General features: G+C 42.7%; 1 protein-coding gene across 2 annotated transcripts in view; it reads left to right on the forward strand.

Moving 5' to 3' along the window:
- The window catches only part of LOC119129147 (phospholipid-transporting ATPase ABCA1-like), a 48,838-nt gene that overhangs the window by 15,156 nt on the left and 8,628 nt on the right, over positions 1 to 25,054 (forward strand). The window contains exons 15-41 of one of the 2 annotated variants that reach the window (XM_037262223.1): positions 1,598 to 1,820; positions 3,853 to 4,074; positions 6,564 to 6,768; positions 6,843 to 6,953; positions 7,520 to 7,691; positions 8,212 to 8,343; positions 9,029 to 9,168; positions 9,582 to 9,719; positions 10,671 to 10,825; positions 11,288 to 11,366; positions 11,883 to 12,085; positions 12,165 to 12,216; positions 12,336 to 12,398; positions 12,516 to 12,548; positions 13,344 to 13,483; positions 15,793 to 15,920; positions 18,161 to 18,259; positions 18,648 to 18,837; positions 20,942 to 21,036; positions 21,145 to 21,247; positions 21,984 to 22,058; positions 22,541 to 22,710; positions 22,772 to 22,949; positions 23,027 to 23,142; positions 23,244 to 23,388; positions 24,648 to 24,771; positions 24,905 to 25,034. In XM_037262223.1, coding sequence (XP_037118118.1) covers positions 1,598 to 1,820; positions 3,853 to 4,074; positions 6,564 to 6,768; positions 6,843 to 6,953; positions 7,520 to 7,691; positions 8,212 to 8,343; positions 9,029 to 9,168; positions 9,582 to 9,719; positions 10,671 to 10,825; positions 11,288 to 11,366; positions 11,883 to 12,085; positions 12,165 to 12,216; positions 12,336 to 12,398; positions 12,516 to 12,548; positions 13,344 to 13,483; positions 15,793 to 15,920; positions 18,161 to 18,259; positions 18,648 to 18,837; positions 20,942 to 21,036; positions 21,145 to 21,247; positions 21,984 to 22,058; positions 22,541 to 22,710; positions 22,772 to 22,949; positions 23,027 to 23,142; positions 23,244 to 23,388; positions 24,648 to 24,771; positions 24,905 to 25,034 — 3,621 coding nt within the window. Of the gene's footprint in view, positions 1 to 1,597; positions 1,821 to 3,852; positions 4,075 to 6,563; positions 6,769 to 6,842; positions 6,954 to 7,519; positions 7,692 to 8,211; positions 8,344 to 9,028; positions 9,169 to 9,581; positions 9,720 to 10,670; positions 10,826 to 11,281; positions 11,367 to 11,882; positions 12,086 to 12,164; positions 12,217 to 12,335; positions 12,399 to 12,515; positions 12,549 to 13,343; positions 13,484 to 15,792; positions 15,921 to 18,160; positions 18,260 to 18,647; positions 18,838 to 20,941; positions 21,037 to 21,144; positions 21,248 to 21,983; positions 22,059 to 22,540; positions 22,711 to 22,771; positions 22,950 to 23,026; positions 23,143 to 23,243; positions 23,389 to 24,647; positions 24,772 to 24,904; positions 25,035 to 25,054 lie in introns of both variants that reach the window. The other variant, XM_037262222.1, reaches the window with a different exon arrangement.

Raw genomic sequence — 25,054 nt, forward strand, 5'->3', positions numbered from 1 at the left:
CTACAGTTGAAACATTAAACTGGTGTTTTTAATATTGACTTATATAGTTACTTGAAGTCAGTTAAAATAGTTATTAATTAAAATAATATTATGAATTTAATTTAATAGGTTATCCAGTATATTTCCTTATGAATTGGAAGTCGTCGAGAACTGGCGTTACATTTAGTTCTTGATTTACACAGCGGCCCTAAATTTAGGTCAGACCGCCAATGTAATGAGAGTTCTGTTACTTAAGCACCTTTTGATCGAACCTCCCATGCATAATTCAAGCGCATCTGGTGGCAAGGTTGTCGGTGTCGGACGCACCCCGCACATGGCTGAGCCCGGCGAGGAATCGCCGCGGAAGGAGTTAACGCAATCGGAAAGCCGTCAGCTGTTCCAGAGACGATTCTGGCATTAGCATTCGCGTGGCTTCTCTCGCCTTGCCTTTAGAAACGGCTTTTGCTTCACTGAGGATTCAACTTTTCGAGCTCCAAAAGGCAATTTTTGCATATGTGATATGGTAACTGCTTAAAGTCGAATCCCTACAAAGGCTCTTTGTCAAGGAAAGTGGTGCCAAAAAAAAAAAAACTTTAGTACGTGGGTTCCCAAACTTTTTCAACATTAACGTCAAATTTTTAAATCAAGAATCTAGCTGGGCCATGCACAGTAGGTTCCCACTAAACAGCTGACAATTTCAAGCCATGAAAAAAGATGTACTTTTACATTTCAAAGTTGAAACGGATGTTTTTTTTTTTGTTTTTAGCATTACTAGCCACACCTCCAAACACCATCAGCAATGTGTTGCATTCATGGTATCATACACCTGCGAACTAAGCTACTCTCTGCATCTTTTAAATGCAATTTAATAGGCAGGCTGAACCACAGTCTCGGGCCACTCGACGGTTGGTTGTGGGCCGCTTGTGGCCCGCGGGTCGCTGATTGGTTAAATTTGACACCAAGCCAATTTTGCTTTGCACAGGGAAACTGGTGTTCCCATTCAGGCTCGTTTCGATGAATTCTCGTGTCGAATGTTATTGAAATACAAACTCCAGAATTCGTGCAAAATGTGTGTTTCGAAACAAAATGGCCGATTTCAGACGTGGGAAACTATTTTGTGAATCGTCAATCTGAGAAATTAGCATCGGGGCATCATCCTTTTCTAATTTCCCAGTTGAGTGCATGAGGATTTTTGGAGAGGAAGGTATTGAGGTATTAATTTAATTTGTTACATCTCTTGTCGTGATAAGATAGTGGCGTTTTATCCGCCTACTGAACTAAATCATTTTTATCGGAGTAGCTTTGACATCTCAGTCACTGTCTAATAAAGACAAGGGAGCTCTTTGTTATATAGGCAGGAGCCGAAGATATTGACCTGGCATTTTGCTGGCATTATGAACGGCCTTATTGCTGTTGTAACAGCATCGAGTCACTCACGGCAGCCGGCTAACATGAGCTAACTTGCAAATGGCTTTGATTGAGTTTATGAAGGTTAGATCAGTCTTACCTTGTAAATAACAGCCGTCTGCAGAGCAATTTATTCTTCTTCTCCAACACGGGATATTATCACGTGTGCTACGCCCACTTCTCGATGCACTTGTTAAAAAATTTCTTGCAGCTTCATCCAAGCTATCGGCGGGATCCTCCCGATGTTCCTGGTGCTGGCTTTTATGTACACCACGTGCATGATCATCAAAAGTCTGGTTCTGGAGAAAGAGCTTCGGCTCAAGGAGGTTCTGCGAGCGGTCGGCGTGCGCAACAGCGCCTTTTGGCTGACGAGGTTCGCCGAGAACGTGCTTCTGCTCGCCGTTCCGTGCGCCCTACTTAGTGTCATGGTCAAGGTCAGTGGAAACGAGGCAAATCAGATCGGATTCCAAATAACTTTGGTCTGTCGGGTCACGGCTTGTGTTTTGTTGTGTTTTGGGCATACCCTTGCTAATCACCAATCATTGGGCTGTGGGGTCAAATAATTACCCATGATTATTTTTTCCACCAATGATCCATTTCTCTCTTGCAACCCCAAAGTGCAATTTATTGAAATTAAGATCACAGCAGTGGCGTTTGTTATTTCCCACAGTTGCATCACCTTTGCGTTCAAACAGGCTTCCTGTTATGCAATTAGAGTCATGGATATTTGGCGCCGCATGCGTTCGTGATTGCAATTAGAGTTGATTATCTGAAGGCCAGCGGGTCGTTCGCCACTATTTCACCGCGCGGTGTTAGTACAGCAACAGTGGCCTCGGTGTCGGCACTCCGAGTAATAAAAGCCAAGACGGACGCGCAAAACGCTCACGGCGACAGCGTCATTATGTCCCGTTCAAAGTAGAGCCCATCCTTGTGTTGCGGGAAGCATTGTTAATGATTCAAAGATGATTGTTAGTTGGCGTCAGGCTAATCAATTATTTTGCTAGGTAATTGTGAAATGTGTCTGGTAAATAAAAACGGATATTTGAACAGCTGGGCGCGATGCAATTCCCTCCCGTCGACGTAATGTGCAAACATTAATAACAATAAATTCAGTTAGCTGAGTGCCTTGGAGGAGCAATGCCTATTCAAATGACGGGCTCTAAATTATCCTTTCACAGCCCGGTTCAGTGCATTAATAATAATGGCGAGTTAAGTAGTCATTATCTTAAGGGTGCTTTTGGATTAGGTGGGACAACAACCTGTCCTGTCGTCATTTTTTAAGTGCTTATATTTTTCGGTCGGTGTTGGTTAGAGACGAGGGTGTCGTCGCTCGGTGTAACAAGAAGCTGTGACGGGGGGTGTGTGTGATGGCTTCATTTGAAGTGAGATGATAACGGAGAAAATGTTCGAAATGTGTCATTTGTGTGTGTTAACGAAACAGGAAGGATACAAAAATAGATGACTTGCCTCCATTTCACAAAGTGCTCTTTGGTCACCGAAGTCTAAATGTAAAATCGGGAGCAAGGTAAATTTTATCGCTGAGTAACTAAACAACCGACAGTCTTTGGGTCTATCCGAAAAATTCACGGAAGTTAAACTTGGCTTGTTTTGTGTTATTTTGAACCACAAGTCTACGTATCCGTATCCTCCACAATGCTATCAAAAACATTGAAGGACTTATGGAACCACCGGAAAGACGACTCTGCATCCCGACGTTAGGAACAACACCGCATTACTCGCAAGTCAACCTCCAGCTTGACCTCTGGTCTTGGTGTGGCCCCCTTCAGGTTCCTTCAGGCTCTGGTGCGTTCGCTGCCTTTATACATGACACTGGCTTGGATCTACTCGGTGGCAATGGTGGTTAAAAGTATTGTGGGCGAGAAAGAAGCCAGACTGAAGGAGACGGTGAGGATGATGGGCCTGAGAAGCGCCATCTATAGGCTGAGTTGGGCCGTGTCCAGCGCGCTGCCGTTGGCCATCAGCTCGCTGCTCCTTGCTCTTATACTCAAGGTGATCCCGCTGATTTTAAAATGAATCCAGGAGGAGCCAATGCCTCATTTTAGAGTCATTCTGGGACAGAGTGAGAGAAAATGAATGCATTTTGTAATTAGCCTGACAGACAAATGGGATTGCTAAAGGCTACACAGTGGTCTCTGTTCCCGTGGGGTTTTCCAGTCGTGATCATGCCAAGGTAATCCTTCCAAATTTGAATCATACCTTCATAATCCAATTCTTTCTTTTCCAGCAATTTATGGAAATATAATTGACCCCTTTGACCATGCTTCAAAAAAAATGACAAGCGTCCTACAGGTTTGATTCAGTCTTTGTAATCATGCCAGTTTTCTCTCTTACAAATCTCAAAAATCAGGCACGGGGTTCGTCCTTTGAATGAACTCATTTTGATGAACCAGACGGTCCCTCATGTTCACCATGATCACGTCTGGCAATTCTTTCTTTGTTCCTCAGTATGGCAAAGTGTTGCAGTACAGCGACCCCAGCCTCATCTTTGTCTTCCTGTTGGTGTTCTGCCTGGCCACCGTCACCCAGTGCTTCTTCATCAGCGTCTTCTTCTCCAAGGCCAACTTGGCGGCAGCGTGCGGCGGCCTCATCTACTTTGTCCTCTACCTACCTCACATCCTTTGCTACGCCTGGAGGGATGTCCTAGGTTTCGGACCCAAGGTTGCGGCGGTAAGACCCTCCTGAGTGATGTCGCTTGTTCCTGATGGATTTGCGCATGGAAAAAAACATGTTTGAGACAGAAAAAGCAAAATCGTTGATTGTCACTCGGATAAAAGCTTTAAAGTTACTCTCGGCCATCCCACGGGGCCCGTCGTGTACGATGAACCATTGATCAACTTTCAGTCTTTCTTCTGTGACCTTTATGACAGTGCCGCCATCATTTGTCCTTAAGATGTCCTTTCCGCCGGCAAAGACGTATGACTTTGCCAATCTTTACTGTCGCTAGGGAGAGAGATTGTCAGTGCAGGCGTCTTTCCTTCCCTGCCCGTTTCAACAACTCACGTGGACGTTTTGCTCATAAGTCAATTGAATAGCAGCAATCAGTGTTGACAGCCAGTAATATTTTTTATTGGCACCTGACGTAGCTTTCATCCTTCATCTGGAGTAGGGCTACCTAGGACTTCCTAGGTTGAATCCTCGGTCATTTGAGAAAAACATTTGGATGGATGGACTCGTTTCCAGATTGGAAAACATGATTGGTCTGGTTGGTCAAATTCGGGTTAAGGTTTTCATAGGATAGGTTTTGAAGTTAGAGGTGATGGTAAATTACCATAGTTATGATTCAAATTTTTAGATTAAGCAAGTTTAGGGTTCTATGTTACTCTTCCATTTTTGGGTTGAGGCCTTGGAGATTTGTGTTGGAGGTCATGGTTTGGTGTTGGGGTTGTTGGTTTCACAGACCGTAGACTGGAGTTAAGAGTTTTTGGTTAAGGGTTACATTTTAGGATTCAAGGTTAGTATTTGTGGTTTTATGTTTAGGTAGGTTTACAGATTGGTCTTTGCATTTCTGGTTAAATTTTGAGGTCAATGTTAGGTTTTTATTCGCTGTAGAATTCCGTAGAGAAGAAATATGCTCGGGGTTAGCATTAAGGTTTCCACTGCTCAATTCAGTCATTAATCAAGCTTGATTAGCTTTTAATTGCTATTAGTGGCAGCATACAAGGGGAGCTTAACTTCCTCACCATTAGCCTTTAGCAAAAACTCTCCTACTCACTTAACACCAAATCCCTTATAGTACCCAAAAGTGCTGAGATCTTATTTTCTCCCCTGGTTCTCCAAGACGGATAGCCTTTTAGCCCGCTAATTAGCATAAGCAATGTTTCCCTGACCGCGCTGCTATCCAGATCATGCCTGCACTTTATCAGGCCGGAGGTTTTTCTTCTCTCCTCGAGTGTGGTAGATATTACACCGTGTCAAGGGATGCACACTCTCCCCTTACATTGTCCCTGATAATGAAGACTTTAATCGGGGTGGATTTTTTTTTTTTCCCACCTAAATTGCGACGACCAGATGGCGTCTGTGTGCCAAACCTGAGCTCCAGGCATATTTGCATTTGTTGTTCTTCCAACTGAGGTAGGAATCCTTTCATGTCCAAGAATACCCTCTATGCATCTTCCTCGCAATTTCATATGGAAACTTCTACCCAATTATTCAGAACGCCTCGGGTTGCTTTAAAGTAAAATGGCTACATTCGAAAGATCGGATTGCTTTCTGGGTCAAACTTGGACTGTCCTGAGTCTACTTCAGTCTCACTAGGGTTAAGGTTATTTAGAAGTTAATAGGGATAAATATTGATTACTTCTTTTGCAATGTTTGTTGTTGGGGGATTCATTTAGGGTCGGTTTTTGGTATGTTCCCAAGAGATAATCCGTTGTACCGCTTAACCCAAGGGTGTCAATCTCATTTTTGTCGCGGGCGGCATCGTAGTCAAAATCTCCATCAGAGGGCCATTTTGACTGTCAGCCCAAATAAATGTTTGAACATTTCATATTCTATTCAGTATAGGCTACACAACAAACTGATAACTAGTTTTGAAATCAGAGACTAGTAAAAAACTGTTGATAAATGGTAATAAAATGAAAAATTGCTTGTAACAAGACAATTTGCAATTTTTGTATTGACACATAAAGTTGATACACAATTTGTCCTCGCGGGCCAAATAGAATTACACTGAGGGCCAAACTTGCCCCACGGGCCAGAGTTTGACACCACTGGGCCTTAACTCTTCTGTCGTACTTGACAACAACCAAAGAAACAAACATAAAAAGAGGGTTAAGGGTATAACAGCCGCAACGACGAGCCATTGAAGCCGCTCGCCCAAGCGCAGTCGGAATCGGTGACGGTTTGCTTCGGAAGCCGCAGGAAATGTTTCTTCCGGAGCACAAATGTTGCAAGCAAATGAGGCGTGAGGCGGCAGCTGGCAAGCAACACGATGATGCAGAGCGATAGGCGGTAGCGGCTAATGTTTCATGGGCAAAAGCGTCACTGGCAATTTCCCCCTCCGTGTAGGATTTATGATTTGTTTTGAATGGCTATGCAAAAGCATATTTTTTTTATGGGTGTTCCACAATGCGACACGGCATCAAACAAACTATGTACCTGTGTGCGTTGCCGCCTGTAAACAGTCACACACGCGCCGGCTTTCTGTTTCCCCTCAGAGTTTATTGTCCTGCGTGGCATTCGGTTTTGGCTGCGAGAGCTTCTCCAAATATGAGGTGCAAGGCGTCGGTATCCAGTGGTCCAACGTGGGCCGGAGTCCCGAGGAGGGCGAGCGCTACACTTTCGCCGTGTCCATCGGCATGATGCTATTTGACGCCGCCCTCTACTGGACGCTCACTTGGTACATCGAAAGTGTCTTCCCAGGTAGATGACTTCATGTTTAGACATGTCGCCATTGAATTTCCAGTCACGAGTTTTTTTTGTTTATTTCAACCAAGGCCAGTACGGAATCCCCAGGCCTTGGTACTTCCCGTTCACGGCTTCTTACTGGTGTGGCAGCCCCTCTGCACCTGATCTGCAAAAGGACGCCACCAGCTCCTTGCACAACGGTAACAACTGACCACACACACATTTGAAGATGTGCAGGTGACTAACATTAGTGCCTTCCTTGTTGCGTCAAGGGATGATGGCACTTTTGTTCCAATTAACATTCTGGCCTGTTTTGGGTCCTCAACTGCATACAATTAGCCTTTTCCATTGGGTAATTTTGCCACAAAAAGACTTGCGTCTTAGGAAAGGACAATTTTCCCTCACCTTATGCCGACTTGGCTCTCATAATAATCATGAAAAAGATTTTTTTTTTGGTGATAATAGTTTACACTGTATTTACCGTATTTTCCGCACTATAAGGTGCACCTAAAAACCTCAAATTTTCTCAAAAGCCGACAGTGCGCCTTATAATCAGGTGCGCCTTATATATGGACCAATATTGAGCCACTCAATCAGGCGTGTCCAAAGTCCGGCCCGCGGGCCAAATGTTTATATCTTATATATGGACAAAGTTTTAAAATGGGCCATTCATTGAAGGTGCGCCTTATAATCCGGTGCGCCTTATAGTGCAGAAAATATGGTACCTAATATTTTAATCCATCTCATTCTTCTGTCTCGTTTTAAGAATATCTGGAGAAATCGGACCCCAATCTAAAAGTCGGCGTGTCGGTACGCAACCTGGTCAAAATCTACAAAACAGGAAATAAGCTGGCTGTGGACGGGCTGAGCGTCGACTTCTACGAAAACCATATTACCTCCTTCCTGGGCCACAACGGAGCTGGGAAAACCACCACCATGCAAGTCTACGAGAATTTTCTGATTGGGGAAAGGGAAAGCTTATTTGAAGGAGGCGTTTATTTTTTTTTTTAGATCACGCGGAGTGTAATCGGGCTTCTGTGTCGATTGGAGTGATGTAATTGTTAATGTCAATATTTTCTTCCTGACTGAGGAACAGAAGACCTCTTATTTGAGAGAGGTATTTATTTTATAGATGTCATGAGTAGAGGAACATAATTACATTTTCAGCTTTTTGTGTTGCACATCAAACAGAATAATTGTATTAAACGGAAGTTATTGCCGTTCCTACCCATTTTTTCTAATGGCAAAATTAAGGCCCTTTATTTGAAGAAGGTGTTTATTTTTTGTGATGATGCATGCAGCAAATTAACGCCTCCCTCAAATAAAAATTGAACTGATTTTTCTTTCTCAGTGTACCACAAATTACTAATATGCATATGTGGGGGGGGGGGATTCCTGAAAAGAAAAACGAGGCCTGGCGTTTCTTTTCTCCAGTGCTAAACGCGTCTTTCCGTGCAGGTCAATTCTGACGGGCCTGTTCCCGCCCACGTCGGGCACGGCACTCATCAACGGCTCCGATATTTGCACCGACATCGATGGCGCCCGCCGGCACTTGGGCATGTGCCCCCAGCATAACGTCCTCTTTGACGAGTAAGAGCAAACCCTATTCCTTTTTTTTTTTTTTGCATGGTAAAGATGAGGGTAGACATTTTTTTTTTATAATTCAGAAGGCTTTTTTTCTCTAATATTGCAACTGTACTCGATTACAATTACTCTGATCAACAGCAAATTTTAATCAGAGAGGGCGTTATATCTGCTTAAATATATTTTTGATGCTGATTTAAAAAAATACATCTACTTTTTTTCTAGCAACTCAGTTTTTAAATTTTTTGTTTTAACTTTAATATCGAAAAGCTTACGCAACATAGATTTTTATCATGCATTGTATATTATTGTTCTGACCATTCAGAAAAATATCAACCTATTGCTGAACATAACTTTTAATTCATAAATATTACTAAATATATTATGATATTGCATGTTATAAGCTAGTTTTATCATATTATGAAAATCAGATGCAAGGGCAGATTCTGAACCAGTGCAAAATTTTTGCATGTCTGATTGGAAAAACTGTATTATTTTATTATTTTATTATTAATTTCTGTTTTAAAAAAGACTATTATATTTAACTTCATCATTGGCACAATATTAAAGGTTTTTGCACAATATTATAACCTTCCCCTGGAAAAATTCCTTGTCACATTTGTTTACTACTTCATTTCTATCATACTTTACAGCTTTATTTGGAGACTGTTTTGCTATTTTCCATCGGCAGGCTGACGGTCGAGGAGCACATCTACTTCTACGGCCGTTTGAAGGGACTGAGTCGCGCCGAGGTGGACGCCGAGATGGAGCAGATGATCCGGGATGTCGGTCTGCCGCACAAGAGACGAGACCTGGCCAAGAACCTGTCAGGTGTGTTGCTAACCAAACCAGCAGCATTTTCCCACTCTTAAATTTACGAGTATGAAGTTGGAATAAAACCATGTTAATAATGTAAATAATACCAAAATATCATAGAGGGAACTCACGGTTATATTTCGTAATATAAGTAAAATAATTAATTTAAAATCAAGTTCATTCACATAATTACATTCACAAATTCAGTTAGTTTTGAACGTGGCAGGTTGTTGAATTGGATCAAATCAGTACTAGGGTGCCAGACGAGCTGAAATCTAACTTTGGAGGTTGATGGAAAGTGTCGTGACGAGCGCCGACTGAAATAACTCACAGCAGGTGACGGCGGACCACCTTTCTTATTATGAAAGGAAACTTGCTGTTGACACGCTCTCGCATACATCCACCGACATGCAGATGAATGTTTCCAGGCGGCATGCAGAGGAAGCTGTCGGTGGCCATCGCGTTTGTCGGAGGATCAAAAGTTGTCATCTTAGACGAGCCCACGGCAGGGGTCGACCCCTACGCCCGCAGGGGGATCTGGGAGCTGCTCCTCAAGTACAAACAAGGTACGCCCGCCAGAAGCTCAAATGCCCCAGGCCTTTGAACTTCGCAACTGTAAAAAAAAAAAAAGTACCGTCGGGTGTTTCATAGCGTAAGCTTGCGTCTGTTCTGATCAGGCAGCAGGGTGATTTGAATCACGTTCCACTTCTACGATTTTTCATTTAATATTTAAATATTTTCCTACATGGGTTTTTTGGATTCGAGAGGCATCACAGTGAGCACAATGGCAAAGGTGGCGGATTTCCTATCACGTCGTAGTTTGCCACACGTGTTCATTAGCACATACGGCGGGAATCCGAGGACGGGGGAAGGAGGGGGAGGCACACGTGTGGTTTTTCAAATGAAGTCAAGATGCACTTCAACAAAAATAAAAGGCTTCATTGTATAGAAATCAGGTCAACTTGGAAAAAAAAAAAACTGTTCTTGAAAAAATACAAAGGAATTTTTGTACAATTAAAAACATTTTATTTGTCAACAAAATATGAATATTCTTTTTACAATTTTGTTGGCTTACAATTATGCTTGGAAATTTTAATCTTTTTTGTGATTATATTTTTTTTTCCTAGATTTTTTTTATTATCTAAGATTAGAAATTTATCCTTGAAATTTTTCAATGTAATCTTTATTCCCATACAATTTGTGAGGAATAATAAAGACATTTTCCCTATTTGTTTCTTGGTTAAATTACTGAACTAATTTTTACACCAAATATTTCATCAATCCGTTCAAATTGGCGACGCTTCCACTCCAAAGCTAATAATGTGATTTTGCTCACTCAGTTTGATGCCTCTCAATTCTCCCCAAAAAGAAGAGGAGCTAAAAATAATCCAGCCTGTTGCATGGTAACCCCGGTCTCCATCAAGATTTTAATTCCTGCCCACGTGTTCTGTGCTGTTTTGTTGCCATGGCGATTAGTGGCTAAAACTACCCCCTCCTCCTCCGCCCCGTCTCCTCAGGCCGCACCATCATCCTGTCCACGCACCACATGGACGAGGCGGACATCTTGGGCGACCGCATCGCCATCATCGCTAATGGCAGGATGCGATGCTGCGGGTCGTCCCTGTTCCTGAAGAAACGCTTCGGCACGGGCTACTACCTCACGCTGGTCAAGGTACGCTCCCTTGATAAACAAACAGCCCTTGAACAGCTTTGGACTCAAATTTGGGTGAAGTGAAAGAAAAATGGTAAAAAGCTGCTGTTCACTACAACTCACACACAAACACTCACACACGGACAAACCCGCCAATCAATATGCAGTCTAAAAAATCTCATAAAATTACATGTTTTCTGTAAAAACATTATTCTCAAAGAAAGACAGTTACAAATTTTCTGTAAAAAAAGATTCTCAAAAAAAGACAAACAATTGAATGCTTGTTTGATCGGTCGCCACTATTAATTGGGATCAAAACGAGCTTGTTTGGCACATTCCGCTTCAATTAGCGGCCTTAAGTGGAAAACGCGCCTGCCGTTATTCAGTTAGCGCGAGGCCGGAGTTGTCGAGGAGTGGCTGTTCATCATTCTAAGTGGCTGAGGCTGTCTGTTTGTAATCCAATTGTGTCTCTGGCAGGAGCAGGAACGTCCTTCAAGGAGAAACAGCGCCCACGACCACACCACCATGGAGAGCCGAAACTACGAAGGAGTCCATCCTACCGGTGAGATTAACATCGTGTATGAAATCAAGCTCACTCCTCCAAACGTCAAAATAGGATTTGTTTACCTGTCAGATTTTTCTTCATCAGTTTTTTTTTTACCTATGCACATAGAATTACAACTCGAGCACTTGATCTTTGTAGGATCACAACTTATTTTCACCTAAAAATGTCTTTTTCTCTGTATGATTTCAATTAAAATAATAATAATAATAATAATAATAATTTAATCCCAATATAATTATGACTTGTCTGCCTAAAAACTGCATTTTCATTTTTTTCCAATTACTCACTACTCAACCATACTCAACTAGAGCAATTTAAAGAACAATTGCAACTGCACATAAATAAAAATGAAATAAACAACAATTAACCCTAAAACTAATCATAACAAAGATCAAAACAATTAATACAAATTCCACACTAAAACAAGGGCGGACTTGAATGCTGAGTTGAAAGATAAGGAATAAAAATACAATTGTTTTTTTTTGTTTTTTTTTCTGTTTTCTTTCTGGGCAGATTTGACAACGCTGGGTCAACTGGTGCATCGCTACGTCCCGCGGGCGCTCTTCTTGGAGCGCATCGGCTATGAAATCACCTACGTCCTGCCCTACGACGGCGCCCACGATGGAACGTTTGCCCGGCTTTTCCGTGAGCTGGACCTGGCCATGGCCGACCTGGGTTTGACCAGCTACGGCATCTCTGACACCACTCTGGAAGAGGTACGGCCAAGCGGGAGTACAGACGATTAACTTTAAAACAAAATTTACGTAAAAAGAAACAAAACAATTGTTCCCACAGATTTTTTTAAAAGTCGCTGAAGACACAGGAGTGGATGCAGAAGACATTTCAAGTAAGTCCCTTTTATTTGCAGAAATATTGCGCTGCCTTTTTAATGTACTTTTTAAATGTTATTTATAACCCCAAATTGGGTCAGGCCAAAACAGCATCTTTTATTTTTAATTCCCACAGCAACAAAGAGGAATAGCATCTCGGCCGCCACCGTCCATCCCGAAACGGAAAAGGAGGCGAGCGGCAAGTCTCATTGCATCTATTTCAGAATATGAACCAAAAAAGAAAAGAGCAGCGGACGCATTTAATAATGCAGCTAAGTCACTTGGCATGCTTTTGCTTTTCTGTGCTTCCGTGCAGGTGACATGGAAATGTTTGCCAGTCAAGTGGAAAGTAAGTTTGCTCCTCCAAAAATGTTTGATTAGTTGAAAATGCTAATATGCTAGCAATTGCTATGTTGATCAAGAGTGGCAAAAACACTGGTACAAAAAAAATATATTATTCCCTGGATTTGTATGAGAATAGACGAAATCTTAAGATGAAGTACTGTCATGACAAAAATAACACCCATAAAGATTTTTTTCCAATAATAATAATAATCATCATCATCTTGTGTCCATAACAGTAACAAGAGTCTCAAAGGGCTCAGGACTTTGTGCATTGATTCACATATGAAGTATATAAGACTGAAAACAAATTAGCAGTGGTTCTAGGACAGAGCTCTGAGGCACACCCCTGCCTCTAAATTCTTTCATTTTTCTTAAAATTCCCTTTGTAAGCATATGACTTCGTTTTGTCAGAACATATTATGGCCCCTGAAATCATAATCATTTATTTTGTGTGCTAAAATATTTTGTCTATCTATTTTAAGTGAAAAAATAAAATAGGGATTTTGTGCTAAAATTTTAATGTTAAATATCAGAATTACAAAATGTACAATACTTTTAAAAAGTCTGACATACCTTAATTATTAAAGTAAAAGAAAATATATATGATAAAATATTATGACAGGTACATAGTTGTATTTATCGTCATTTTAAACAAAACTAGTCCAAAAATGACCACGGCAAATAATGTACAAGGAGCGGGTGGTACGTTTGATACATTACCTGATCAGGTCACTACTCTCCACACGCTTGTCATTGTGGGCGTGATAAACATCCCGGTGGGGATTCGTGTCCACATCAGTTTTACAGAGGGACACCGGTGTCGGCGGTAGGGGCTCGACGGTCATCGTCGGATGGCAGCTGATCAGGAGGCAGTTCCTGGCTCTCTTCATCAAGCGCTTCCACCATGCCAGGAGGAGCCGCAAGGGACTCATTGCCCAGGTAATGGCCTCCGTCTGTCATATTGATGAAATAAAGTGGAACGCGAGAGTGATGTTTCGGAGGATCTTGTGTTGTACAGAAAAATCGGTCTGTGTTGGAAAAATCCTACAGCATTCATAAGACCACATACTTGACTAGCTCTTAAACTGACGCCGTTCAATTACACACAAAATATCAGTATCGCGATATATATCGACAGAGATGTTCAACGCCCATGGATGTGTATTTTAGAGGTTGGGAAAATGGGGTCATCTAAGTGGGCATTCATTTGATTGAACTGGAAATAATCGGTAAATGTCGATACGATGATGTCATCCCTGGCAATGCATTCATATAGTCATGCTGACTGCTCCCGCCCACCTCGTGTCTGTGATTGGCACTCAAAAGGCAAACCTTTTTTTTCCATTTCATGTCGCATGCTAATCATGTGTTTTCATTAGTCGCGTATTAAATACAACCACGCCATAATTGCACAGATGACAGGCTGCAATTAGCCCAATAAATGGACCTCTGTATTGTTTCTCTTCTCTATAATTTCCAAAGTCAGAACCAATAAACAGCGTACATTTCCGAAGCGTCAGAATTCATTTCACAAGGAGCGGTTACCAAGGTATGGCAATTATTTAAAATATTAGAATAAGTGCGGCAAGCCGTCAGATGTCATCAGTTCTGACAGCTGCCATGTGAAGATTTAATTCTAAAATGATAATAGGGTACGAGGAGCAGTTTTAGTAAACATCCCAATGTATTAAAAAAACAAGTTGAGTGAAAATGAATGCATAAAAGTGCAACTTTGTGTATTAATTCACGTGTAACATATAAAGAAGGATGAAACATGAATAGTAGTGGTTCTAGGACGGACCCCTGAGGTACCGTATTTTCCGGACTATAAGGCGCACCGGACTATAAGGTGCACCTTCAATGAATGGCCCATTTTAAAACGTTGTCCTTATATAAGGCGCACCGGACTATAAGGCGCACCATTAATGCATCATGTCAGATTTTTAATCCAAATCAAATCATTCTCCATTTTATCTTTTTTATTTCAACTTCAGACGCAACAAATCACAAAATAATGATCCATAGTCTTTTTGATTCATGATTCATTTACTTATGATTGATTTCATGACATAATGCTTCGGGCCAGTTTAAATTGAGGAATTTGGTCCATATATAAGGCGCACCGGACTATAAGGCGCACTGTTGGCTTTTGAGAAAATTTTAGGTTTTTAGGTGCGCCTTATAGTCCGGAAAATACGGTACACTGGCTTCAAAATGGCAAAAAAAAAACTTCCTTGTGTCACGTTTGTTCCAATATGAGACCCTCAGGCCGCTGGCATACAAAAGCGATGATTAATATTCCTCCCAAGATGGCGACTGGTCAAGATTTTTGCCACTCACAATTTCATACTGTAGTCACAGCACCATTTGCATCAAAAGTGCAATTCAGTTAAAAGACCGAAAACGCAAGGGTTCTAGGACAGAGCCCTGAGGCACTCCCTGGCTTCTAAATTCTTTCACTTGGCATAAAAATCAGCAGTTATCTTTGTTTTATGAAGAGACATTACATTTTTGCATATTCATCCTGGAAATACACTTGAGATGATGATGATGAGCCACATCATAAAATGAATCTGTTTTTGTGTTTAAAGCCAATCCGGGTCCAGCTTGGCCGCCCACGTCTTGAAATCTCCGATAAACTCATGCATTGTTCATGGCGAGTGCTTTGGCTTTTACGAAGCCTTAATGACTTTGTTTTTCGCTGCGCTCTCAATAGGAGAAGTACCAGCTGTCACCTGCAATTACTGTCAAATAAGAGAATAAGGGAGAACAAGAGAGAACGAGAGAGAGAAAGAGAGGAGCGTCTGTCATTAAGCTTTTCAGTCATCGCTCGCTCTTTATCTTGCTTCTCGGCGGTACCGTGAGTTTTCGTATTTCCAGTGGCGGAAATTTGCAAACTTGCGCGAAAGGCCAATTAATCATGCGTACGCCGGCTCTCCCCCAAACATACAAGTGATTAAGCTTTAAAGATATCTGACCTATAAGCCGGCTCCCAACAATGAAATGAGGAAAAACGAATTATGTCTGAGAGAATTGGATTTTTTTTAAGAAACAAAAAGAACCCCAAAAAAAAGAATATAAAAAACTTATCATGAACTATCCTGATGTAATGAATCATTTTCTCATAAGATTTAATATCAATTCACCAACAATGCTGAGGTTGAAAAAAAAAAAAAACGTCCAGCCCAGTGTTGATTTATCCAAATTTATGATCTCGTACATCTCCAACAATTGCTTTTGTATTTTAGGTGGTGTTGCCTGCCGTTTTTGTGTGCCTCTCCCTGATCGTCTCACTCATCGTTCCGCCATTCTCCGAATATCCCAGTCTGGAACTGCAACCCTGGATGTACGGCTTACCTCAGACCACCTTCTTCAGGTAACCGTTGTTTCTTCGCTGGTTCCTACATGGCATCTCTATCAGCAATCTCACAATAAGTGACAAGGCCTTGGGAGACTTGCGTTGACATCTCCATCAGTTCACAATTCCAACACTGCGTGCGTAATCCTTGGAGGACTGGATTAGCATATTACTGTCGACTCATTGCTCTCGACTCTCTAGGGTCTACCCCCAAAGGATTCCGACATTACTCAGTGCCAATCACTTGTTTAAAAGAATAACTTCTTATCTAAAAGATAATCTATCCAACCCTGCAGGTATTTTATTTCCCCTGATGTTACCTTAACACAATTAACTGCGGCCTTGGCTCATATTGTATAATAAAATTGTAGCTCTCTGGCGTAGTGAGAGCTCATTCTGTTCTGTTGTGCTGAGCCCAGAAGTTGCTAAACAAGACAGCAGCACCGATGCATGTCAGATTAATAGACGTTGATTGTACATGTTGATCTCTCGCCAATTGTGTCTGCAACCTATTTGTTCCGCACAGTAAGCCTTGATCTTGTCTTTCTGATGCATTTCTTCATCGCTTAGAGGTTATCAAGCTAGCTAGCTAGCTAGTGATCTATCTATCTATCTATCTATCTATCTATCTATCTATCTATCTATCTATCTATCTATCTATCTATCTATCTATCTATCTATCTATCTATCTATCTATCTGTCTGTCTGTCTGTCTGTCTGTCTGTCTATCTAGTCATCCGTCCATCTATCTATCTATCTAGTCATCCGTCCATCTATCTATCTATCTATCTATCTATCTATCTATCTATCTATCTATCTATCTATCTATCTATCTATCTATCTATCTATCTATCTATCTATCTATCTATCTATCTATCTATCTGTCTATCTGTCTGTCTAGTCATCCATCCATCCATCCATCCATCCATCCATCCATCCATCCATCCATCCATCCATCCATCCATCCATCCATCCATCCATCTATCTATCTATAGATCTATAGATCTATTCTAAAACACCCACCAATCCATCTGGAGGTGAGTTCATAACTAAATCCTCACATGTGGCTCTAATAAATTTGTTCCGTGGTGCCGTCCCCTTTTTGTCTTCTACATGGCCGTCTGGCCCGGTTGTTCTAATAACTTTTTCCATAGTTGTAATTTTCAAACTACATTTCATTGACCTTCGCTCTCACAATTACCGAATATTGTCTTTTCGCTCGAGTGACCTTGAAAGTGCCCACTTAAAAGCGACTCCACGCGCCACGTCTCTCCACGGAGGCGTGCCTCATAAACCGTCCCGTTTACCTCACACCGATGAGTGATTAAGATGGAAGAGGTTCTGAACCCAGCTAGCCTGTGTTAGTACTGTATGTTAGCCTTGCGCTTTCCTAAAGCTTCCCTCTAATAGCTCAGCTCTCGCTCGGTGCCCGGATTCATTAGTTCCGCCTTTTCGGTGTACATACGCAATACCCGAGTCCGGTTTTTATTACCTCGGAACACTGTGGTAACCCAGCCATTGTTAATTGCAGAACAGATGGCTGCACATAATCCATTTTTACAACGGGACCACTTCGATTACTCTCACTGGTGGCTAAGGAAATGGCCGTACGACCTTCATGGAGATGCCTCGAAATGAGACAATGAGTACGATAATAATCCACACGGCCGACTTGCTTGTGGTCATTGTTGGCCGAGAGCCATATCTGAGGTCTTTATGGACCTGCGGTATGTACTTAAGAGTGTGAGCTCCAGCCAACACGAGGGACAAAGGTTTTACGCATAATGAGTCTTTCTATCATAACCGATGGCCATTTGATGGATTTCTTTGATTGATTAACGTCAATTCGTTGACGTGCTCCTAGGCTACAGTGGCTACAATCTTTTCTACAAAGTCCCTAAGGAAAGCTTTGGGTACACAGACAATCTGAAACTCTGTTGGGGAAACCGTTGGTCACCAGGCAAATCTCACACCCTGAACAGAATCGACACAGATCATTTTTAAAAGCAGATGCAGAATACATTTTTCTGATTTACAGTTAAGCCCTAAGTTTTGCAGGAAAAAAATGGACGGACAGGAAAATATCATGGGTGCTAACTGGGAAAAAAATGTTGGAGTTCTGGAACTCAGAGGTTTGATAGTGCCGAGACCTTAGACTGGAATCCTTTTCCACCAAGTCAAGACTCGATGCCTTTCCCAGACTATGGCTTGTAGCTGAGATACTTGCCCAGATGACATTAAATGTCCGTTCTTTGCAGTAACGATGCACCAGGAAATCCTAAGGTGTCTGAAGTGGTAGAAACCCTGGTGAACAATCCCGGCTTCGGAACACGTTGCATGGACGGCGACCCAATCCCGTGAGTGTTCTTTCAGTGCCCCATTGATGTTTAATATCAGTGAGATATATATATATCCAACACGAGTGTGGCAGCGGCAGCAGTAAAAAGCCACTCTTGCCTCAAGCATTGGCAGTAGGGAAAAAATAATGAGCCAATAAACCGGAAATTGATCGCTAAGCCAAAATGAACTCCTATCCTGGTTCATGTATCCTACTCGCAGTGTGTCATATGAATCCATAATGTCAAATTCGAAACTGGACGAGCCTCACTGGGATCATTTCTAATTGTACGTCTTTATTGGCATAAATGACAAAAAATCGACATTTCCGGCTGCTCAATATCAAAATTTGCAGCCACCAAAATAAATACTTGCTGAAAATGTTGTGTCATTGACATTTCCCTGCAGGGGGTTACCTTGTGTCTCCCGCCTCTCCGATTGGCTCACGCCATCTGTGGACCAGTCGGTGACCGACGTCTTTCTAGAGGGCAACTGGAGCATGTCCAACCCCTCCCCTTCTTGCCAGTGTAGCACTCCTCAACGCCAAATGATGCTGCCCGACTGTCCGCCCGCCGCAGGGGGGCTCCCGCCTCCGCAGGTACGTTCATTTGACGGGCATAAATCATCATTCGTCTTTGGTCTTCAACTATATGTTTTCCCCGAGACGGTCAATGAGGAGGAATGGATTACGGGGAGCAATGACGGCATGACTGAATGTACTTCAGTGACAAGAGACCACCCACACAAAGCAAAGCACATTGCCAAGATGAATTCCCTTTGACCCGCACACACTTTTTTTTTTTTTTCCAAAAGCTTCCCCCTGTTGAATAAATCATGACAAAGTGTGCCCGCTTCTTCACTGGCTCCTTTAATCCTACCCGTCCTCACTATGCCGTCCTTGAGAAACTCTAGTGAAGGCAAGAAAAAAGCAAAGACACCGCAGGAGGTGTGAAATCATCGTTTCCATGGAAATGGCAGGCGGCGCTAAGCCCCGCCATCAATTGCCAGGTATTGACTTTGCCGTCGTAGATGAAGAGACAGCCGCAGAATTTGTTCGCAAATTGCTGAGCTGAGCTTGGGCGTGCCACGCTGTGCGCGCGAAGTTCTCGGAGGGCCGGCAGGACTTTTTCAGGGCTCGAATCAAGGCGGAAGAATTTCAAATGTTATTGAGAATCGACTTCCTACATTGCCCCAAAAATATTGCCCCGCTGAAGGTGAGCGGTTGCCATGGAAACGTAACCCAAGCTGCACGCTTCAGTAAACTGCTGTCGTTCGTAAGCAATTTGCCAAACGCGGGAGACAAAGCTTATCTGCGCAAGAACTCTTGACCACAAAGCCGAGCAGAACATGTTTAAATGTTAAAGACTTTTCTTTCCCCTTGCGTAGATAACATTTGAATTTTGCCTCGGAGCGACGTGGCAATACGCTGCCGTGGTCTTATCTGGTTGGGGAAGATGTGATTACTGTTGGCTTTTTTTTTTTTTTTTTTTTTGCATTACCCTCACACACCTGCAAGTTTGCACAAGCTGAATGCAAAGCGTGAAGCTGTTCTATAACAACAGATGTCGTCACACGGAGCTCGGCCAATATCATTAGAGGCACGCTGCATTCGTTGGCGTGTTTGTTCACAGATAAGTCAAGGTTGCTTTGTCGCCTGATTGCTAAACCAGATGGCTAGTTGACTTTTTCTTCTTTGTCTCGTCGTGAGACATATTCTTCTCCTGATGGATGAAAGCCGGCGTTGTTCTGCTTACTAGCAAGGTGGCAGCAGAAGGAGTTTGGGAAATTCAGAATTCAGAGATGAGCGTTTACGGCGTTCCCTCATGATTTTTTGGGGCTCGGGGCCGAAACCTGTTGCGAAATGCCAAAATCTGCTAGAAGTTGACACAAGAGCTGGGGAGAGTGGCCAAAAACTGTAGTCAATTAGAGTCCTGTTGAATTATATGACTCAAGAAAAAAGTAAAAATGTACTTGAATAAATCTTGAGTGAAAAAAATGGACCATAAGAAAACATTATGGATAACTTTTAATGTTTCTGTTTTAATCTAAGAACATGGTCGCCAGCTAAACAAAATAATATAATAAAATAATATAACAATAAAAAATAAAATAAAAAAATAAAATATAATAATAAATAAATATTATAAAAATAAATAATCCAATTCAGATATTTCCCAACAACAGTCACCAATTTAAATTTCAAAAAATTCAGCAAGAAATTGTTTTAAATGAACTTCACCCATGCCATCCTTCTCAGTTTCACGAAAATTATTCACTTTGAATTTTTTTCTTGGAGATTCATATTCAATTCTAGTTGGTCCCGAAAATCTGCCTGATTGAGTGATACCACATTGTGAAAATGTGCACTATTTTCATTGTGAGCCGAGCAAAAGTTGGATCCCGTGAAACAGAAAAGTTTAACAATACTGCTCCGTCCGGCGCATCTCGACCGGTTGGTCACGGCTCTAATTAGTATCGTGCCAACGCTCTCCAAACACACACGGGTTCAAGCAGCGTGGCGAATCCACATCGCAGAGTGTCTTCCTAATTGGAGGTTTCAATGTAGCCATTTATTCACAGAAGGGCATCTAATTAAGCTCCTTTGACATAAGCCGGCATCCCCCCCTCTCCCTTGTAGCCGAACTTAATTGACTGTTATGAAGATGCTTTATTTATTCATTTTATGTATTTACTTTTTACAGAGGATACAGAACACAACCGACACGCTCCTGGATTTAACGGGACGGAATATGACTGACTTCCTGGTCAAGACTTTTGAGCGGTCCGGCAAAACCAGGTCTGTCTTTATCTATTTATCTATTTATCTATTTATCTATTTATCTATCTATTTATTTATTTATTTATTTATTTATTTATTTTATATAATTATTTTATTTTTTATAAGGTATGGTGGGATCTCGGTTGGTGTCAACTCCCAAGTCCGCCTGAACGATGCAGGAATCAAAGCCACGTTCCAGAACCTGAGAGATATCTTCAATTACTCCCATGTAAGAAACCCCATCAGGTTTTTGGGTGATTGGCGGCATGGTTTATTCGTCATTTTTCGTAGACGATAAAGAATATACGCCTGGACAATTGTCAGATTATCTGTCCACATGTGTTGCTCAGGTTTAAATATCAGTGTCTTCCAAAACTGGCAGTATCAATGATAACGCTCTCATGTCAATATCATTTTGCATTGTTTGTTAGCATTAAGCTAACAGACTTTTGCAAGGCAAAGCTACAGATTTTTTTTAATTTTATATTTAGTTTCACAGTAAACTTTAGTGGCTTCAAATAGCATGAAGCCTTTTTTGGGGTGAATTGTTTACTATTCGAAGTTAATCAACTGGCTCTGACTTTTTGAAAGCTGTTTTTCGAGAAATGTTAGCAAAGACGGGCCCGCACTCTTTCTTTGGTGCTTTTCTCCGCACTCCATGCTGCCATCGCTGTCAAGCTGATGATCAATTTGAGCTCCATCGAGGGGGGGGGGGGCTCATTTGCATTTAGATCACACATGCAATGTGTCGGCCGCCTCTGTTGCACCATCGTCTCGGAACAGTGTGGCGTCGCGGCGGAAATCGCCAGCTCGTCATTTCCTCGACCCTGGTGTCCCGCCAGGCCCCAAACTGAGTCGAGGTCATTTTTAACCTGGCTGCTCCTCTGCCGCCGCATTCCGGTTCCTTATAGTCCGAGTTTGCTGACTGTGTCCAATTAAGTCGTGTTTTGCCTTGTCTTCATTAGGCCAACGTGACGGACAAGCTCCTCGATACAGCCGAGACGCTGCTCAAGAGGCTGGAAACCAAACACTATCTGAAGGTAGCTTTCTGCTTACGTGCCTGTGCGAGAGAGTGTGTAACTGTGTGTGTGTGTACACGTTTGTGTTTGAGAGTCGGAGAAAAAGCGAGAGCGTGCCGACAAAAGCCATCCAGCGAGTGTTTGTAGCCGACACTCCTAGCGCCGCACGCTCCTAATTAGTGTGGTGGCATCAGCGGGGCGCCCGCTCCCTCCGCCTTTTGTCTTTCATCCATTCTCTCTCTTTTTTCCTCTGTCGCTTTGCACCCCGAGCACCACGCGGGCTCACAGAACCGCAACAGATTCTTGACCCACTTTTTAAACGCGTTTTGAATCGTGAGTGGACGCAAAATGGAAATCGGGATGTATAGCAACGGTGTATGTTGCTTTAACTTGAGACGTGATCATTTTATTATTTGATTTATTATTCTAGTGTGAACAAGAAAGATTCTTGCATTTAAAAGAAAGAGAGAGATGTGATTGGTCGCTTTTTGTGTCCCGGGCAGGTGTGGTTCTACAACCAGGCGTGGCACAGCTTGGTGTCCTTCCTCAACGTGGCTAACAACGCCATCTTGAGAGCGGGCCTGCCGACGGGAGCGGACGCCCGGCGTTACGGGATCTCGACGTCCAGTCACCCTCTTAACCTTACCAAGGAGCAACTCTCCTTTGTGGCCTTGTGAGTGGCAAATGGATAAGCGGGCCTCCTTAGCTGTCACTCAACTCTCCGTTCCCCTCAGGGCCTCGAGTTCCACCGACGTAGTGTTGTCCATCTGCGTCATCTTCGCCATGTCCTTCATCCCCGCCAGCTTTGTCCTCTTCCTCATCCAGGAGCGAGTGAGCAAAAGCAAGCACCTGCAGTTCGTCAGTGGCGTCAACCCGACCGTCTACTGGTTGTCCAATTTCGCCTGGGACGCCGTACGTGGTGCCGTCATCGCAGCATTTGACGCCGCGCGCGCTCGGGCAAGACGACAATGAGCTTGCGGTGTTTGCAGTGCAACTACGCCGTCCCTTGTGTCATCGTGATCGTCATCTTCCTGTGCTTTCAACAAGAAGCGTACGTCTCGGCGGCCAACCTGCCCGCTTTGATTCTGCTGCTGCTTTTCTACGGGTATGCAAACAATAGTGGTCAGAAAATGTGATATATGAAGCATAGCAAATCAAAAAACGTGCGGCGATGAGGTAATGGTGACGCTTGCCCGATTGCCACAGGTGGTCCATCACACCCATGATGTACCCGGCGTCGTTCGTGTTCAGCGTGCCCAGCACCGCCTACGTGGTGCTCACCTGCGTCAACCTCTTCATCGGCATCAACGGCAGCGTGGCCACCTTCATGATGGAGCTTTTTGATGATAGCGTAAGTACGACAATCGGCCACATAGCGTTTAGAAAATGAGACGCATCGGGAATGGAAATGTGCGGTTTCGCAAGGTGTACTGTATATAAAATGTGTTGCAGTGTGCTGCAAAGCATATATATAGACATTTTACCGAATGCCATACCATGATTTGAATATGCCGCATGGCGTGTATAAAAGGTACAACATAGCATCTGCTAAAAAGCAAATGCTAAATGCATAGCACCTGCCACGTAACGGACATAAAATGTCAAAAATTGGCTTTGAGGCTTTTATAAATATCCCACATAGCATCTGCCGGATAATGTATGCATAGCATTTGTAAATTGTGCCACATAGCGCTTAAAGATTGTACAGCATCGCGTACATAAAATGCGCCACCAGCCCTCTGCAACACAGCGTATCTAAATAGTTTTACATAACACTTATAAATGTATAAAAGGAAAGACCTGCTATGAAGTGTGAGTTGGTTTTGTGCAAGCGCTCGTGTGCGAAGCGTCATTGCTAGTTAGCGTCAAACAATGGTGCGAAGCCAGCAGGGGGTGGTCTTAACAGAGTTCATCCTCAAAGGCACTCGGTTTCCCACATTCTCTTTGATAGCCTCGGTCGTCACGCATCCATCTTTTAGCCGCTGTTCATTTGCAAACCATGAGTTGCTTCAATCTTTGCCAAAGCATTGTCTGTCAATCACACATTAGCTTTTCAAGCTCTTTTTGTAATAGACCATGACAGTAGTCCTTATATAAAGTGTATAAATATATGTGCAGACACACATACACACACACAAATATATATATATGTATGTATATATACGTATATAGGTATGTCTTTATTTCGAACATATTTAAAACATAAAAGGAGGAAAAAAATAAAATGAAATACAGGCGGTCCTGGTTCCGCCGTCAACCCCCCCCCGCCCCTCGCTTATGAATGTAGGCACGGCACGGGAACAGGAAAAGGAACGTGGCGGTGGGTCAGATAAGAGCCTCCGTACTCCTGCGCCTGGAAAAGCTTTCGGTGAATGATTAATAGGCGTAAAGGGGAGGTGTTGAGCGTTTCATCATCGTTGAGGAAAAATCTCTCACATCTGCGTGATGAATAACCGGCCAAGAGAAGAGCTGTAATTTCACCTATTGATCTCACATTAGCTCTCGCCACTGCGTTGCGATGACTTTGTTTTAAGGTTTGTCCGTTGCAGAACGATTCCAAAAACAGAAAAAAATATATCATTCCTGTGCGTGTTTCCTTTTTTCCCCCAGAACATAACGCTCATTAACGACATCGTGAAACAAGTGCTCCTCATCTTCCCTCACTTCTGTCTGGGCCGAGGACTTATTGACATGGCGAAGAACCAGGCTATGGCCAACCTCTTCAGTAACTTTGGTGAGAAAATCCAAAAAGGACCCACATAGTGCTCATAAAGTATTTTTAAGGCTAAGTGGCATGTTGAACTGTTGCCAAGCAATACACCCAAATACCTCAAAGAACCTTACCATTTTTTTTGTCCTGTTATTAGGCGAGAATCGCTTCAAGGAGCCGCTAAGCTGGGAGATGGTGGGAAAGTACCTGTGCGCCATGTCCATCCAAGGAGCTGTCATGTTTGCTATCACCCTTCTCATTCAGTACAAGTTCTTCTGTAAACCCAGGTGAAAACCAGACCAGCTTT

Source organism: Syngnathus acus, chromosome 10 (genome assembly GCF_901709675.1).
Source record: "Syngnathus acus chromosome 10, fSynAcu1.2, whole genome shotgun sequence".
In the NCBI taxonomy this organism is placed as follows: Eukaryota; Metazoa; Chordata; class Actinopteri; order Syngnathiformes; family Syngnathidae; genus Syngnathus; species Syngnathus acus.